At 37.3% G+C, this 19,558-nt stretch overlaps 1 protein-coding gene across 1 annotated transcript in view; it reads right to left on the reverse strand.

Annotated features, from left to right (window-relative positions):
* rin1b (Ras and Rab interactor 1b) overlaps nt 1-19,558 on the reverse strand; it is a 65,597-nt gene that overhangs the window by 26,506 nt on the left and 19,533 nt on the right. The window contains exons 2-5 of the mRNA XM_056733017.1: nt 8,213-8,340; nt 7,860-7,968; nt 7,177-7,249; nt 6,990-7,081 (exon numbers count right to left, since the gene is read on the reverse strand). Of these exons, the coding sequence (XP_056588995.1) occupies nt 6,990-7,081; nt 7,177-7,249; nt 7,860-7,968; nt 8,213-8,338 (400 nt within the window). The 5' untranslated portion in view covers nt 8,339-8,340. The remainder of the gene's footprint in view (nt 1-6,989; nt 7,082-7,176; nt 7,250-7,859; nt 7,969-8,212; nt 8,341-19,558) is intronic.

Raw genomic sequence — 19,558 nt, forward strand, 5'->3', positions numbered from 1 at the left:
TGTCAGAACTGAAAACGCCCTTGTTACTGAGATTATATCTGTTATTGACAGACGCCAGGTTCTGGAATGCACCTATCTATGACGACATTTATAGGTTGAACACCATCTCTTTAGAAAAATATCAACGGCTTGTTCTCTTTTCTAACCCCCGCCCAATGGTTTGCGCATGACAATTCTGAAGTGGCGCGGAACTAGATAGAGCAAGCAAGCAATAAACAAACATGCCATTAAAGCTAAATATTGTGTCATTTGTAATACTTGCAGAGGTTGTCTGTGATATTAAGCCCGTACGAATCGGCATCTCTGTGATTTGGTGGGCTCATATATAATTTTTCAATGTATAATCCAATGTATAAAGCGAATAATGGCTGTTTTAAAGTGTTTTGGTATTATTTCTGGTGCTGGGTGATATCCATAAGCTACCGGGAGTCCCCCGCTTGTATATTTATTATGGAAACTCTTGGGAAATTTGAGACCCACGATCGAGGTGATCTTTTTTTTCCGGTTCGCGATCAAGGGTCTCAAATCCAGACAGGCACGGTCATATGTCCTTACACACAATAAAAGTATAGGGCATACAAACTATACGCAAAGCCTTGTCATCACATCCGGGAAATAAGTCAGTCAATTTGAGTAAAATCCTCCTGTGCGATTGCGTCACATGAAATACTGATGTGGGGAGGTAATTTATAAATCACAGGAGGTCTCCAGATAATACTGATGCCATGCAAAAATCATATTCACAGAAGGCTCAAACTACGCAAACTGCTATCCAATCAAAGCAGTGGGTGTTTTTTTAATAAGTCTTCATTGCGGCACCCCCAAAACCAGTGTAGAAAATAGCCTATTACTTATTGATTATGTTTTTGAATGTACAACCCATGCCAACGTCGTAATTAGACCTCATAAGCAGTATAAAACAATAAACAAATACAGTTCATGGGACCTTTCATTTGTTAAAACGAGATATCACAATACATTTTAAGTCGTTATAACGATATTTTAATCCGTTAAACAAGATATTAATCCCTTTAAACAAGATACTAATCCGTTAAAACAAAATAATAATTCATTATAACTAAATACTAATCCGTTAAAATGGAAAAAATAATTTATTTAATAACGAAATTGTTATCCGTTACATCAAAATGCTAATGGGATCGCTTCATGTCAACTCTTTGATGCCCGAGTTTTGCGATAGTGGCGTTCCATGACTGAAAACAATAGCTTCTACAACAGCTTATACTTTGCTGCTGACACAACAGAGGAGTATAATAGACCTCTAGTCATTCATTTTTGTTTCCTTAGTGTCTGTGCCCCATTTAAACGCACAAGCCGGTTTTCCATACTCGCGCGTTCTCAGATCACACACCAGAGGCAGCCTATGGGACAATAGAGGGAAGAGTAATGCAGGGGCTCTGTCGTCCTGTTAAGCAACATCATGGTGTGATTTATTGAAGTTAAATATACACTGTTAAATTTTTTTGTTAATTTACAGTAAACTACTGGGAGCTAGATTTGCCAGCACATAACTGTAATTTTACAGCAGTCCTGTAATTTACAGCAATAATTTTTGGTAATTTCAGGACTCACCAGCTGACAACGTAGCTGGCACCTCCAATGAACGTTATTTCATTATCATTAAATTACCAATTCATGATGTCACCTACACAAACTCATGACGTTACACGATAACAAAGGACAGTCCAGGTACGTAAAATATTCATCCTATTTTGGTAATAACATGACCTACAGGTAAAGTTAATGGCAAGGTGCGGGCATGTTATGTCATAACCAATCATTTTTTTGATTAACAATAATGATTTAAATCCCGTTTACATTTTAAATATGCGTTTTTATAACGTTTTTAGTCAGGATATTGTACATCTGTTGATTAAATAAGCCAAGAGATATTTAATACGCCACATGCAGGCACTTGTTGTGGGAATGTAACAGTGCGCGCCTCCTGCACACTCAAGTTCATAACTGGCGTGCGCCTCTTGCGTACTCAAGTACAGAACATCGCATGCCCAGCAGAGCTGCGTCCAACAGGAGTACCGATAGTTTCTCCGAAGACATTTTTTTATTTCTCATTTGTCGTTTAATACTTGTAGAAAACGAAGTTCAACTGATTTTTAACTTATATTCTGACAGAATGTCGTCTGACAGCAGTAACAAAGCTTTTTCGAAGGGCTTTCGTACTGACAGGAATTAAAGTTCCTATGACAGGAAATTTATTTTATCAGGTAATATTACTGCTCAATGAATAAACTGCTTTTCCGAAAATAAATGAGAGTTTTAGGTTTCATTTAATTATATTGTTCAGGTACACAGCACCGGTGACAGTTAAGAGTAACAACGGCAAGGGGACATTACACAGTGCCTGAAGAGGACATATAACTCCAGCAATCACATTAAGTATATTTGAAGTGTTTTTTGTTATATTTATGCTTCTGTAATTATCTGTCGTGAATCATGATCGATGCTGTTTTAAATAAAGTTTTGAATAAAGTGTCTGTTATATGAAGTTAAGTATCTGAATAAACACTTGTTGTTCATTTTAATGTTTTCAAACATACTTGTAGCCGTTTTAAACACGATTTGATTTGTTGCTGTTATTATGGTTTCATCTATATAAATGAAAAGTATGTCTGTGTTATTATATGTTATTTTAAAAGTCTCTAAAATAGTTATGGGCAAATAAGGCCCGTTGGTTCTTGTCACATGATTGCGGTGCGTTTGCAGCTTTCTGAAAAGTTTAGATTTTTTCATCTTGATGCTGCGCCGACGTTCCCGAAAAAAAAGAGTGCATCGCACCATATGCGCGTCGGCCCCTATTTCCGTATGGCAAGCCAATGGTGTAACAATTAAGCTATAGATTAAACGCAGTTATATCCCAACGGCATATTTGAAGTAAGTACCCTGCGACACAGATAAACATAACAAAATCAATGATGTCGAAATAGACCCCAGATCCAAGCAGGATTCGAACTGGCAAATGTCGCAACATGCCAATGCGAGCCAAGCGAGCACACACCAGTGAGCCATTCAGTTAACACAGGTTGCAAAACATTTTCACCTTTAACTGGTTTAACTCACTGACCTTAATCGTTACACCCAGGAATGATTTGTAGTGTTGGAAATTAGCGAATAAAATATTTTATTTACCATTACTTTTTTGCTTTTCACGTAAGCAATTAACTGGGCACTATATGTAATAAGCATGGATACGTACAATGGGATTGGAATGGTATATTTGCTGATCACGTTGTGTAACATTACATTTCCCAAAATAAAAAGTCCTTCCTTTAGAAAGCAAGCTATGATATCTTCAATGTTAGCAGAGGTACAGTAACTGTAACACTGCACACATAATATCTTGTAAATTCAAAGGCATTACATGATCAGTGGTAAATTTTTCTGGTCTTGCTCAGTTCATCAGTGATTGGGTGAGAACACTTCATTTTTACTGGCAGTGGAAACCAGCAGGAGGGGCTCATTATACGACAAGCAAAACGCTGTAAATAACACGTGGACTGTGCAACCAAAACGGCGTCATATGGCATATGGCTTTTCGGGCGCCTGAAAACGCTATTAAATACGACGCTATAGATGGCTTTTTACGTGTTCTTTATGGCGTTTGGAATCATATTTTGCGGCACATATACCGTTTGAAAAGCCGTCAAATACGGCTCGGGATATAAACGCGTCTAATCTACAGCGTAATTGTGACACCATTGGCTTGCCATATTTCCCCGCGACTACATTTAAAATAACAAATATGCGTGTGGAAAGACGCGAAATGTGAAACGGGCCTTAAACATTTGTTATTATTCATCCTTTACTTTTTAAATTATAGTTGTGAGAGTTATCACATATTTTAGAGATTTTCGATCATTTTGACTCGTTTAAATGAACTGAGCATGATGTTTGTGAATGGGCCTAATGAATCTTTTGATTGTTGTTTTTAAAAACGGACAACCTGCTTAATTTACATTTTTAAACAACAATATAATGTTAAGCTTAAACCAAATGTTTATTAATCTCTTTCATTAAATATCTGCTTTTAATCCTTGTAATTTGCACTGAGAAAGAATATTCTTGTGGATCAGTAAATATTACCTATGCAAATCAGTTAAATTTTACTTACATATACTAGGTAGCAAAGTAAAATACATGTAAACTTCCTGAATCTACTCAATAAAATTGAGGCAAGGATTTACACTCAGTTAGATTGAGTAGATTTTATTCTATGTTTTTAAGTAAAGAGTACCTAAATTTATAAGACATGAGTCATGACACACAAAAAGAAATTAGATAAAGTCTACCTAATATTTCTCAATATTCATTACTTAAAAAAATTGAGTTATATTAGTTTATATAACCGACAACAGTTCATCTGCTTATTATGAATGATAAATATTGAATTATTAAACAATAAATATGACTTATTCAGAGAAGCTTGAATTGACCTAAAAATGGTCAGAAACAGGAGATCATTTGCTTTTATTGGGCAAATAACAAACGTTTACAAAACCCCTTTTTGACAATGAACACAAGAGTCATTTGATGTCACCATTATTGTGATCATTTTTTTTCAAATACAAATTCCGTAGTTTTTTTACGGAAAAATACCGGCGCCTGTGATTGTCAGCAAACTACTTATTCATCCAATCAATTCACAGTGGAAAACATGAGCCATACCCACTATTCATCTTGGAAATATGTCAGAACCACTTGCTGTTTCACAGGAACTGCAAACTAACATCCATGACTTGATGTTTTATTGTTGTTTAAAGTCATCGTTATTGTGATCAGTGTTTGCTTTAGTTGGGCTCTTACATCCTTCATGTGTAAAATTCCAGATTTGGTTGGGCTGCTATGACAGTGTTTTATATAAAACATAGTTTTGTAGCAAATAACATCTAAAGAAAATGTGATAAGATTCTTTCACAAACGTTTCTCTGATTTTGTTTAATTTCTCATTGGGTTTATAATACAACAGTCTGAGTGAATATACATTCAAGATTCAAATTTCCTGCAACAATCAATATAAAGAGTTGCATTTGGTCTTTGACTCGGAAATCAAGAACCAGTGTATGAATCTCAACAGTGATGACCAACAAATGAAAAGCTTAAAGCCGCAATGCATGCTGGGAGTCATGGATGAGTTTTGTGCTTTGATGATACCCAGAATGCATTGCGTTTATTTTAAGTTTGGTTTTTCGGGTTGTCACCATTGTTGAGACAAATTGTTCAATTCTTGATGTCTGCTAAAACATCGTCCATGTGATGGATATGCTGTTAAAGACTTTCAGCATATTATTTAATTTCATACAATATCATAAATGAAGACAACAAATCAGTTTCAATCAGTACCCAAACTCTAAAACGTAAAATGTAATAACACTCCCAACTAAAGAACATATCGCAGTTATTTTGCTGAGCTTTTTTTCCCATCTGTTTTGGGAAAGCCTTAACATAAGATGCAAAGGGTCAAGATCCCAACTAAAGCAAACACTCATCACCATCAACTTGTAAACTTGTGTCAATTCTCAATTAGAACTTTTGTAGACGTGTAACAGTGTGACTGTGGTGTCTGTGATTGTGGTGTCTGTAAGTGAATGTGATAATTGTGTTTGTGGGGTGAAAAAAAACTCTTTGTAAAAACTATGGAATTTCAATGTTCATTTCCCAGGAAATTTGACAGTGTTTTTCTTATTTTACGTAACTTTTTAGGGCATTTTTCACAGGGCTTTTCCGTAAAAAACATGGAATTTTTGCTGTTAATCTTACAGACAATTTTACAGTTTTTCCTTTTTTTTACGGGCGCTTTCTGATAACAGGTATTTTGTGTGAAAACAACAGAATTTCACTTTTAATTTCAGGGGCATTATTTACAGTGTAATTTAACGGTCTTTTCAAGCACATTGTGCGTTTATACGGGGCACAGACACTAAATTAAACAAAAATGAATGATTAGAGATCTATTACACTCCGTTCTGTCAGCAGCAAAGTAGAAGCGTATTGCTTTCAGTCATGGATCGCCACTATCTCAAAACTCGGGCATCAAAGAGTTGACATGAAGAGATGCTATTTCATTTGAAGAAATTAATCTTCCGTTTTAACAGATTAGTATCTCGTTTTAACTGATTAATATTTCGTTTTAATGGATTTATATCTTGTTATAACGAATTATTGTTTCGTTTTAACGGATTAGTATTTCGTTATAACAAATTAAAATGTATTATAATATCTCTTATGATATATATATGAAATTAAAATTTTGTGTAATATCTCGTTATGACGAATTAATATCTCGTTCTAACAGATTAATTTTTCGTTGTAACGAATTAACATCTTGTTTTAACGGAATCTATATCACATTATAACGAATTAACATCAAATTTCTAATCACTTGCAGTTCCCCCATAAGAATTACTCTGTTCTTATGCCTTAACAAACTGAACTAAGGAAGAAAACATGACAGGTTCCGATAAAAACACTCCAAATGAGTGTCTTTGTTGTGTAAGTGTCTCACTTTTTGTGTGAGCTATTTTTTTTAACAATTTGAGTGGCATATTATAGTGTTGACTGTATATTAAATGTTATAAAATAATATGAGAGTTAAAAACTATAATGGACTCAAAAACAAACCCCCAGTTAGTGTCTGAGCACAGCAAACAATGCTATTACTCATTTTACACACAGAATGGAGTTTAAATAAGGGACAATGTACAGCCAGCCGGCTGTTATTGCAGAAAATTTTGCTACAATATGATCAGGATAAGCTGTACATTGTCCCTCTTATTGTATGATATGACATAACATTTTTATTCAAAATATTATTTGTCATATAAAATATGTTATTTGTGTTTGAGGCAAACCAGATCTTGGAATGTGGCTACTGGCCAAACAGAATCAAGTATTCCAGAGATTGTGTGTAATAAATAGTCTTAAAGGGCACAAAGTCAGAGAGTCAGTCTTACCCAAACCCAAATGTGAAATGTTTTCCAGCTGTGTATGTGTTGTTGCCTGTACAATTGCTTCTGGGAGCTCAAGAGGTAAAGGCAACACATCTCTGTTGAAAATACAAACATACAAATGACACACAGTAGAAATTATTACATTTACATTACATTAATCTACAATGTAATTTACACTGGTCTAATGTACCTGCTGACTGTGTAAAAGGCCACAAGTCTGCAGAGATCCGGGAAGCTCAGGGCTGAACATTCTAAAGAAAATGCTACACAGAGACAAAGCACTTTATAGAACCAAAATAAAAACATTAAAATGTTTTTATAAACATATAAAATGCATACTGTTATTTTTCAACTAAAGAGGGAACACTCTTAAAATGATATTATAGTAGGCTAATCAGAAGATTTAATCATTATTATTTTTTTATTTTAAGAAAAATAAAGACAAAAGATGTCAATAGGAGGTCCTTAAAGTTTTAAATCAATTTTAAAGTTTGGGTTTCGGGTAAGGTTGGGGGTGGGTGTAGGGCTTTATTATTTTATAAATATAATGATTTACACTTTGTCATTATTGCATAATGTTTGACACACAACAATTCTGAGGTGCAAATAGTATCTGCTACTATCTATAAGTATTATAGATATAAGTATTATAGATAGTATAGTATACCGACTACACTTAATCCAAAGAAAATACAGCTATTTTCGGTTAGTGTAAATAGCGTATCGCTAAGACATGTTGCTATTTTCACTTAGTGTAAACAGGAGCTACTGATATTTAAACGTAGTGTAAATAGCATCTGTTACTTTTTTTGATTAATGCAAATAGCAGCTGCCTAAAAATAAACATCTTTACATGTGATGTGTTAAACTCACTGGAGTCTTCTTCACGGATGGGATACTGTGAAACACACACACCAGACTCCCCTACTCGCACACAAAGAACCTTTCTGTGGGAGGCGCTACACTTACACACCAGAAATGTCTATGGACAGAGAGGAGACACAACGTTCATTGAATAACATTAAATATTATGTCAATAGATTAAAAAGGCATAAAATATTAACATTTGTTGTTGGTACATACATATTAAAGGTTGATGAGTTGCTAATTACAGCCATTTCATTAGGCATTGTCACTGGATGATTAGTGTAATTATGCTATATTATATTATCAGCTATGAGAAAAAACATGGCTTGAGGCCAAGTGCTGATGGGCTGATGTCTCACCCCCACAATCTCTCTCTGTAGGATTTGGTGAGCAGAGGTAGGGTTGACGGACAGCTGCAACCATATGGAGTGTGTAAGGAGAAGACGATCCAAAACACTCAAACTCCTTTGGAGAGACACATCCATCTCTAAAGAAGAAAACAGGGTTAAAAAAACATACATTAATACACATATACAGATAGAAGCAGTGGTGTAGTGGTGCCTGGAGAAGTGGGTATATTGTTAATTTATGCCTCCATTTTTAAAGCAGCCCAGCAAAGGATGAACTCCTCTGTGTTATAATGTAGCCAGGTTTCCATCCTGGTTTTAATGCACATTTTGAAGTTTTGTATCCGAAAAGAGTGATGGCCACAGAAGAGGTGCAGATTCTGAAATCAATCCTGGCTACAAGCTATATGAAGAGACAACCAGGGCAGTACGCAGGATTTTAGAAATACTAATGTTCAAAAAATAGTTGACTTCCTTGATCTATATATGTAGATTTTAGACTTTTAGAGTGCAAATTATAACAATAGCTAAAGTACAACCATGTCTGTCTTTTCATGATAACCCTCGACTACACCACTGGATAGAAGTATGATTTCCATAGAAAGCATGTTTGTCAATTAAAATTGTTTCTTTCCTATATCTTTCCTACCTTTCATCGGACGTGTGTGGCTAGTGTCTACACTGTAAAAAATGTTCCGTAATTTTTACAGAAAAATACCGGCAGCTGTGGTTGCCAGTAAAATTCCATACAAAATACAGGAAAAGAACCTAAACAGCTTTGCAGTTTAAAACTTCAGGGCACAAACTTCAAACAGTGAATGAACCTAATACATTTGAGTATTTTATATCAACAACATTTCTTTATAGAAAATGAAAACTTGGTCCAAATGCATAAAAGTGATAACATTACATTTACTTAATTTATTTCTTTGTAATTCATTATTAAAGTCACATTTAAACAAAGCAACATGCAAGCATGACATCAGAATATCTTTGCCTGACCGTGAGTTGAACACAGACTCAACTCTTCAGCTTAGTGGTGACCCACAAAACATTTGATATCAGAAAAGAAAGGAGAAAATACAAATTCCGTAGTTTTTACGGAAAAATACCGGCAGCTGTGGTTGCCAGCAAACTACCGTAAAATTACGGGAACATCCTGTTTTTATTCATCCAATCAATTCACAGTAGAAAACATGAGCCACACCCACTATTCATCTTGTAAATACGTCAGAATACTGAAGACGATCATCACTTCTGCTTCACAGGGACTGCAGCATAACAGCCATAACTTGATGTTTTATTGGTGTATTCAAAGTCACCGTTTTTGTGATCAGGGTTTGCTTTAGTTGGCCTCTTTCAGCTGTCATAAATAAGTTTACAGTTTTCTTTGTGCTGCTATGACATTGTTTTATATTTAACATAGTTTTGTAGCAAATCACATCAAATGAAATTGTGATTAGGTATTTACTCTTTATCTGGGATGTTGTTTAATTACTTATTGTATTTTTTGTTACAAATGCCTCAAATGAATCTACTTTTAAAATTCACATTTCATGCAACTATCAATCTAAAAAGTTTTTGAGCCGTTAAAAAGCTTGCATTTTGTCTTTGACTCAGACATCAAGAATCAGAGTATGAATCTCAACAGTGGTGACTTACAAATGAAAAGCTTACAGCCGCAATGCATGCTGGGAGTCATTGATGAGTTTTGTGCTTTGATGATACCCAGAATGCATTGCGTTTATCTTTAGAGGTTTTTTCTGTTGTCACCATTGTTGAGACAAACTGTTATATTCTAGATATCTGCTAGAACATTTATCAAGCGTTAGATGTGCTGTTAAAGACATTCAGTATATTAATTAATTTCATTCAATATCACAAATGAGGACAACAAGTAACTTTAAAGCACCACCTAAACTCTTGAACATGTACTTACTCTCCAACACAAATAATTTAATGCGTTAGCTTTATCTGAGCTTTCCACCCACCTGAGTCAGTGTGTTCCAACTCATAGATGTCAATACTGGGGAAAGACTTCTTCACATGGAAGGTAAAGGGTCAAGACCACAACTAAAGCAAACACTCATCACCATAATGGTGACTCAACAAAACCATCGACATGTAAACTTGTGTTCATTTTCAATTAGAACTTTTGTAGACGTGCAACAGAAATAAAGTGACAGTGGTGTCTGTAAGTGAAGGTGATAATAGTGTCTGTGGAGTTGAAAAAAAACTCCTCTTGAAAACTTTGGAATTTCACTGTTAATTTCCAAGAGAATTTGACAGTGTTATCCGTATTTTATGGACGTTTTTTGACAACAGTTTTCTCTGTGAAAACTACAGAATTTCACTGTTAATTTCACAGCATAATTTTACAGGGTTTTTCTGTATTTTTTACGGACACTTTCTGATAACAGCTTTTTTGTGTGAAAACAACAGGATTTTACCGTTAATTTCACAGACATTTTTTACAGTGTAACTACATGTATTTTTTTCTGCACAGTCGAATTGCCCAATAGGACTTTATGGATGACAGGGGGAAGCGGCCAATAATAGAGGAATGGAAGTCTGAGGTATCGTGATGGAAAGGGCAGGAGTCAGATGCAGGGTTACAAAAATAATGTTTTATTCAAATAATACCAGCCACAACACAAAAGGTCCAAAAAAACTCAAAGGTAAAAATATGGACAGGGCTTGAGCACTCGGCCGGGGTAAATAAAACGATAAACAATTCTTATTAAGCTGGAACTAGTCGGTAATAATCCAGGGGGACAAATGTTAAACCCCACAGGGAGAGCGGTAGAAGATTCCGTTAGAACAACCCAGAAGGGAGAGATGAATACTCCGCTTGAACAACCACGTAGGGAGAGATGAATACTCTGCTCAAACAACCACGTAGGGAGAGCTGTGTAAACAACCCCCATGTGCTCTACAAACTCCAAACACATACAGCATCTGTAGGTACCCCTCCCCAGCAGCATCCCCCGCTAGGAGGGGGCTCACCTCTTTATCAATCAGTCCCTTGCACCCCTCGACCGGCCTACACCACTTGTTGCTCTATGCCCCATGAGAGAGCCCTGACCACTTTCCTTTAGGGAGGATGGCCTCTGCCGAGAGCTCACCCCAGCGGCCTCGAACTGATGAGAAAGAGCATCTGGTTTGAGGTTCTTAGACCCGGGACGGTACGAGAGGGTGAAGTTGAAACGGCCAACGAAGAGTGCCCAGTAGGCTTGGCAGGAGCTCAATCTCTTGGCTGAACGGATATATTCCAAGTTTTTGTGATCTGTCCAGACCGAGAAGGGCTGCACCGCTCCCTCCAACAATGACACCACTCACCCAGAGCCATTCTTATCGCTAACAGTTCTCGTTTGCCGATGTCGTATTTGCTTTCTGCAGGGCTGAGGCGATGAGAGAAGAAAACGCACAGATACACCTTTCCATCATGAGGGGAACCCTGAGATAGGACTGCGCCGACCTCTACAACAAATTGGAGAGCAGGATCTGGAACAGACAAAATAGGTAAAGACAAAACGGACTTGATTGAGTCATGCTGTGAGAGGTGCGGCCGTTTGGCCGAACTTCCTGATGAATCGCCGATAAAAGTTGGCAAAACCCAAGAAGCGAGGCCTTACGAGAGTCAGGGATGGGCCATTCGGCGACAGCCTTTACCTCAGAGGGATCAGCCTTGATTCCGCTCAAGAAAATGCTATGGCCAAGGAACGTAACTGACTCGGCATGGAATTCATGCTCCTCCGCCTTCACAAACAACTGGTTCTCATGCAGACATTGGAGGACCTTTCTTGGAGGACCTTTCTTGGAGGACCTTTCGTGCTTGGTGTACACCTGGAGGAAGGGGGAAAAAATTGTATATCATCTAAGTACACAAAGACAAATCAATTAATAATGTCACCCAGAACGGTATTGTCAAAGTCCTGGAAGACGGCTTGGGCATTGGTTGGACTGAAAGGAAGAACCAGATACTTGAAATGTCCCATGGGTGTGCTAAATGCCGTCTTCCACTCGTCTACTTCCTGGATGTGGACGAGGTGATATGCGTTGCGGAGCTCTAACTTGGTGAAGACCCTGGCTTCCTGCAAGAGTTTGAAAGCAGAAGACATGAGAGGTAAGGGGTACCTATTTTTAATAGTGATGTCATTCAACCCCTTAATAATCAATACAGGGCCGCAGGGAGCCACCCTTCTTGATGAACGAAGAAGAAACCCGCACTAGCCAGGGAAGAGGAGTGACGAATGAGCCCAGCTAGAAGTGATTCCTGAATATATTTGTCCATCTATGACACAGTCATAGGGGTGATGTGGAGGAAGAGAGGTAGCTCGGGACTTGCTGAACACCATGCTGAGATTGCGGTACTTCACCGGGACACTGGTGAGGTCAGAGGGCTGCCCCTTCGGAGCACAAAACACAGAAACGGGAGAAGAGGCAGGACCCAAACAAGACACATGACTGGAACCAGGCTAGAATAGAACTGTTCTTCCAGTTCACGTGAGGATTGTGCTGTATGAAGCATGGATGTCCCAGAACTACTGGGCTCTTAGGACAATCCTCCGAACAGCCAGCCAGAGGGAGTACCAAGGTCGCCAGGGCAGCAATCTACGTGAACAGTGGAACACCTAGCAGGGTGCAATGAGCTCTGGAGCCTGGACAGACAAGATCAATTAGCTAAGCATGGGACAAGACTTGACTGTGAAACCGGTGTGACGTGATTAGCAGGAGTGAAGTCCGGTGCGAGGTGATGAGAGGATAACGAGGAGGATGGGGCACACACACAGAGTCTGAGCACATGGAGAGCTGTCAAAACAACCCCCATGTACTCGACAGTCTCCAAACACATACACCACGAAACAAGACAAGCAGGCGATCAGAACCGGGACCTGACATGAGGTTTCACTTGTTTCACTAATATTTTAATATTAATATATTAATAATTGTAATAAATATATGATTTATTGAATTTTGTTGTATGTTCATATTAATAAAAGATCTATTTGATAAATGGGTCCTGTAGTCCGGTCGCATTTAAACAAACCGCAGTGTAGTGTATTTCGGGGAAAACTATGAGTTTGATAACAGTAAAAGACGTATAATTAATGATGATTAACTATACCTGTTTATACACTTTATTGGATTCGGCAGACCTGATAATAGCGACAAACTAAATTCACTCGTCCAGCGAGTGATCCGCAGATCGTATATCAAATCTAAGAAATATTACTTTCCTGGCCCTGGAAACAAAACACTCTTACTGTATGTAGTACAGTACCGCTCCAGAAATTATAACGAAATCAAGCAGTTTAAGTGATGTTAATATGTGATAAAGAAACACAGCAACAATTCGAGCGTGCAGACAAATCCAGGTTTATTGACCACACTAAAGGGAAAACAAACCAACTAACTAAGAAATAACAAACAAACATGAAACGTAAAAGCAGTAAAGAAATGGAAGAAATAGACAAAGCAAAGATTGGCAGTATTACAAACAGCTATTCACATCTGCATGAACCATCGAGGACCGTCTCCTTAGTTAAAAGGGGTTACAGCTTAAACGCACCTATTTAGGAAATAGTTGATACTTGCATTGGTTTCCTTTTGAGTGTGCTTGGACAAAGTTTTGTGCCCGTGGAAAAGTGTTCTCAAAGTCCTGATGGTTTCAAAGCAAGCGGGTGAGTCCGTCTACTTCTTTCTTAGAGCTGGGATTGGCTGACGATGTTAGCCGAAGTAATTCTGCCGAAAGGAAAAACTGTCTCCGAAGAGAGAGACAGGTCTCAGGAGGTGTTCTTGAACTGGAACGCGCGAACACACGGAAGTGCTGAGCATCGATAGCTCCGTTCACGGGTGTTTTAAAGCCTGGGGGGTTCCACGCCCCTCCACATCCAATGTGATGAGCTGATTTTGGAGCGAAGTCAAATCCCTTTGTTTCGCCAATTAGCTCATTTGTATTTAGGATTACTTAGGAGTTTGGTGCTGTAAAACTCTTAGAATTACATAAAATGAGTATGGTAGGAAACACCTTACTGTGCTATACATCATCTTTCAAGGAATGAAAAAAGAAACATTTAGATATAAAACATGCCAGGATTATAAGTACATTGACCTGAAGTTTGTACAAGAATGAAAATATAAACAGAATACAACTAAACACATATGCTTTTGAGGTTAAAGTCGAGGCAGAATAACATGGGGACAAACATACAATGTGGAGATATAGAGGTATATCCATTTAGAAAATTCTTTTGTGGATAAGGAGAAAAGATAGACAATTTCCAGAGGAGATGAAACCTAGGCCACATTCCTTTTAGAGCAAATGGTCCATCTTTGGAGAAGCACCCCATCCTCCCCGTTGGGACTTCTTTGAAGTCCAAGGGAGGTGTTAAAAACTATCCTGACCAAATGATGGATGCTTAAGAGAGAGCAGTTGGATCAGACTTGCTGGTACCGGTTAGACCCCTACAGAGAGGTCGTAGAATTTTACGACGACAAATGGTCACCTTTGATCCGGCCAAGATCCTACAGCAGGGTAAATTGATATCTAATGTTTGAACTTGCTATCGCAGTCTAAATTCAAAATATTGGAGAGACAAATTTAGCCAACTAACGCTTATAATCGGTTTCTTTTGATTATTGTGATAACAAATCTACAGGCACTCTATTGTCTGTGAATGTGTACCGAAAGTTCAGTCAGGTCACAAAAGTGCGCATGCTTAGTAATGCTTGTTTATGTTGTTAAGTTGAAACAGTCTATATATCCTGAATAATTAGATAGGCTAATGCTTTCAGCTTCCAACAAAAAGTGGCACACTTCCAACTCCATCCGGTTTAAAGAACACTAAATCACTATGTGACAATAATAGATATGAATTTGATAATAGAACAATGATAAATGACACCTTATTCTGAAGAACAAAGAAAGCCTGTTATATTTTAGCCTATTACACTCTTAAAGATAAAGGTGCTTAAAAGGTTTTTCATAGCGATGCCATAGAAGAACCGTTTTTGGTTCCACAAAAAAACATTCAGTCAATATCTTTCTTACCTTTTTATAATCTGAAGAACCTTTTTTCGACACAAAAACCTTTTGTGAAATAGAAAAGTCATTCAGATGTTACAGGTTCTTTACGGAAAAAAGGTTCTTCTATGAAATTTTCAGTGTATTAAGAGCTTGTTCATCTCTCTTTACTGGCTACCATTTTAAGCCTGGCTCAGGTTTAAATTACTGATGCTTGCATACAGGACCATCAATGACTCTGCGCCTTCATACTTTCACACCCTCCTACACTCTTACACCTCATCTAGAACCTTGTGATCAGTGAATGAACGGCACCTGGTTATACCCTCACAAAAGGGTACTAAACCAAGTTCCTGCTCATTCTCATTCACTACTCCTTACTGGTAGTAATCCAAATGCAGTCCGGTCAACCCCATCTCTCTCAACATTCAAAAAACAACTTAAAACATATATTTTCCGTGAATACTTGACTGGTAAATGTTGACTTCTCTCTCTTGTGTCTCAGCTTAGTGAAAACTAGTATCTTGGTATAAGCACTTATTGTTATATTGCCTCCCAGTGTCAAATCACTACCATAGTGGGAAAATTTTAAATGGTAGGCAAAGGTGCCCTAAAACATTTTGCTTTCCTAAATTCTTCAAAAAAAAAAAATTTGTGCTCAACAGAACAACAACAAAATGATTTAAAGAAATTCTACTATGGAAGTCAATGGTGTCCCAGAAATGTCAGTTGCTAATCTATTTCCAAATATCTTTCTCTCTGTTCTTCAGAACAAAGATATTTATGCACGTTTGGAAAAACTTGAGGGTGAGTAAATTAAAAGGAGCCTGTAGTGTTATAAACTTCATGTAGCCAAAGACACCTGCTTGTTACTGTTACGCATTTGATTTTTGTGATGTGTGATTTTTTTGTTATTAGGTGCATTTGGTTGGAACTATACTCTGCAGTAAAGTTGCATTCCTCAACCATGATTGAAAAGTCCTGCTGTAGTGAGAAGACTAGGTGGAGATTATAGCTCGGGAAGTGTATAAACTCCAAACAGTCGGTGAGTTGGACTCCCAATCCATAACCATGCCACAGTGGTTCTTTTTTTAAACCCAATGTATAAGCCAGCCACTATAAGTTAGTTTTCATGACCCTTCAACAAACTTACCATGTTTGAATCCATTCCGCAAAAAGTGTGCAGAACCGGGCTCAGCATACAAACAGTACGACACACATACACACACAATGAGTGGCACAGCAGTCACTTCTTCAAACGGTTTCTTTCAATATCTCGCTGTGATGACACTGTGTGGGCAGCCCAAGAGGATGCTTATGCATAACAGCAGATGGTTGTCATGGCAACAGAAGCCTACACGTCCTACCAGGCAGTCCCACTCAGGCACAGACACCTACTTACCCATAACACACACACAACACAGACTGTGCTGTAAAAGGCAAGGAACTGGTGGCAAAAACGGAGGATGTTTTAATTTGTCTTTCTCTTGCCCTTTTTGTCAGAAAGCTCTTATTTGCAATCACGGCACTTCATGTTATTTTTATCTAAAGCCCACACCCCCATCCCTTCCTCTACAGTTCTTATTTCAGATTGATTTAGCAGCTGACTGCATTGTAGATGCATCATAATGATGAAAGGCCAGGGATGTCATTGAAGTAATTATACTGCTGTGCTTTTTTATGCAGTAAGTAGGTAAAAGATGTGTTTTCTTAAAAAGTTAGTTAAACCAAATATTACACTTATGTTAAAATAACTCATCCTAATGAAGTTATAAACTGAAGACTTTCTATATGTGCAATACAAAATTCTGAAGAATGAACATAGTGTAGATTTTCCTCCATATAATGATCTGAGGCCCATTCACATTCAACACTTACTTTTGTATTCTACATTTAATGCAGAATAAACTACAGGTTTATGTTGCATTAACAATCGTCTGGATGTAAATTATTCCTCTCAGTACATTTCCTAGTGGCTTTTCAGAGCTCCATGTATTCAAAATATTAAATGAAGAAACAAATGTCAAAATTTTCATTACTGTTTCAAACAGTTCAATGCAACTATTGTATCAGCTGCCTATATATGAAAAATGTCAGTGTTTTGAACGTCCAGTTAATGATATAAATATTAAAAGTTTTATCACATACCAGAATAAAATACTTGAACACAAGAAATGTAATGTACTTTATCAGCGTTTTCATCAATTTTGCATATTAACTTTTCCAGATGTTTATATACTTATTACCAGTTAGGAGTCAAGAGAGTCACCAATTGTATCTGTTAAAGTTCTTATTATTATTCTGCCATTTATTTTTCTCTTTCTTCTTCTGCCATAGAAGTCCATGGCAGCCCATAGAACCGTACATAGGAAAGTTGTGAAATGTGCTGTGTTGGGTGTAACTAGTTACTAAGTAATTAGTAACTGGAATTAAATTACTTTTCACTTACAAAGTAAAGTAATGAATTAATCTTATTTTTTTCTGTAATTTAATTACAGTTACTTCAGATGTAACTGAATCAAATGGTATGTAATGTATACAATAGTGGAATTGACATTAGAATTCAAAGTCTTAATTATAAAATGCATGCATTAATGTATTAGTAATGCCAAGGTCATGGGTTCGATCCCAGGGGATTGCACATAGTCAGAAACAAATATATAATACATTGCAATGAAGGATAAAACGTCTGCCAAATGCAAAAATGTAAGTGTTCATATGTAGCGTGTATTTCCCAAACTTTCGTGTTTTGACTTGAATGTCATCACAGTCATGACCTAAGGAAACATCCACAGTTTGGGCACAGCGCCACCTAAGGGTCCAGAGGAATGGCTATTTTTGCTTATAACTTTGAAAGTTTGGTCTAAAACCATGAAAGCGAACTAATTTGATTCCTTGATTTATCAGATTTGTAGAATTGTGGTATATAACATCTGGAGACAGTACTGAAAAAATGATATTTAAAGATTTTTGATTGGTCTAACGTTTCTCGTTTACAGGGTCATGTGGCAGTATCTTCACGACACTTTTGTATATTGAAACAAACCTTGGTGTGTATAAGATATGCACCAAAATTTTGGCAACCGAAAAATAAAAACTGGCCAAAATAAAAGGCGAAATAGCCAGCTCCCGCGTTTCCCTTAAGTGCTCGCGATCACTCTCTCACTATCTGTTATTAAAGGTGATCATGTAAGCGCACCACTACAAAGTCTAAAACTAATACATATAACAATAAAAGCTCAAAACACGCGAACAGAAAATGACAAGTCGAACTTTAAACGCAACAGACTCTTCACAGACGGCAGTGATCAGCTGAACGAACTGTCAGTAACTGATGATGTATCTCACGTGGACCATCATCCGGCAGGTGCTGATATCACTGAAGCTAATGTTAAGCCTGTTTACATGAAAAGATTCACTGCCCCTCTGTGTTGTGCCTGTTATTTTCATTAAAATGATTGTGCACTGTGTATATAGACTTCTTATATGAGTTTAAGTTTGAATATAACTTGACTACTGTTATGCATATAGGCCTGATAATTCTAGAACTACAATGTAAAGATGATTGGTAAAAATATGACAAGGAAAATCATATTTGTTGTATTGTTTTAAAATCTAGTGGTGGGCCGTTAACGCCGTTAACGCCGTTAACGCAGTGAGACTTTTATCGCGCGATAAAAAAAATGTCGCCGTTAATCTATTCTCAAAGTTGGGTTGGGAGCTGGGTCTATACTACGCAAGCATAGATGACTTTCACCTTGATATTTTAGCGCGGATGTATACCAGCTTAACTGCACTGTACGGGGCGAGAACGAGATTTTTTAACTCGCGTGATTCGCGTCATTCGCGGAAGCAGAAGCCGCCTCATCATCTCATAACCAGGGCTTCATTCGCGCGATTCGCGCAGCAAGTAGGTCTATTGGCTCTTTGCATTACATTTAAATCACTCGCGCTTGACATGCCATTCGCGTTTGGTCTGAACACAACATAACGTTACTGTGAAATTACCGCATCAAACGTGACGTGCTAACATGGATGCAGCTATGAAGCCGCCGGATTTGCTTCAGGGAATATTAATTTTTAAGAAGCTTCCCAATAGAAACATCGACAAGACTAAGGTTGTTTGCACCTTGTGCAATGTGGAATCGGTTTAAAAAAAAATAAACTTTCTTGTCCATGTGATGATTAATTTGATGATTGTCACCATTGTTGAGGTGTGTATCATTAATGTTGATCTATAAGTGTAATCTAGAGCTCAAGTTTCTACATGGTAAATGTAGTGGTAAATTTATTTTATCATTTCATTGTAGAATCTGATTTATAGGTCAATT

Source organism: Triplophysa dalaica, chromosome 1, assembly GCF_015846415.1.
Source record: "Triplophysa dalaica isolate WHDGS20190420 chromosome 1, ASM1584641v1, whole genome shotgun sequence".
In the NCBI taxonomy this organism is placed as follows: Eukaryota; Metazoa; Chordata; class Actinopteri; order Cypriniformes; family Nemacheilidae; genus Triplophysa; species Triplophysa dalaica.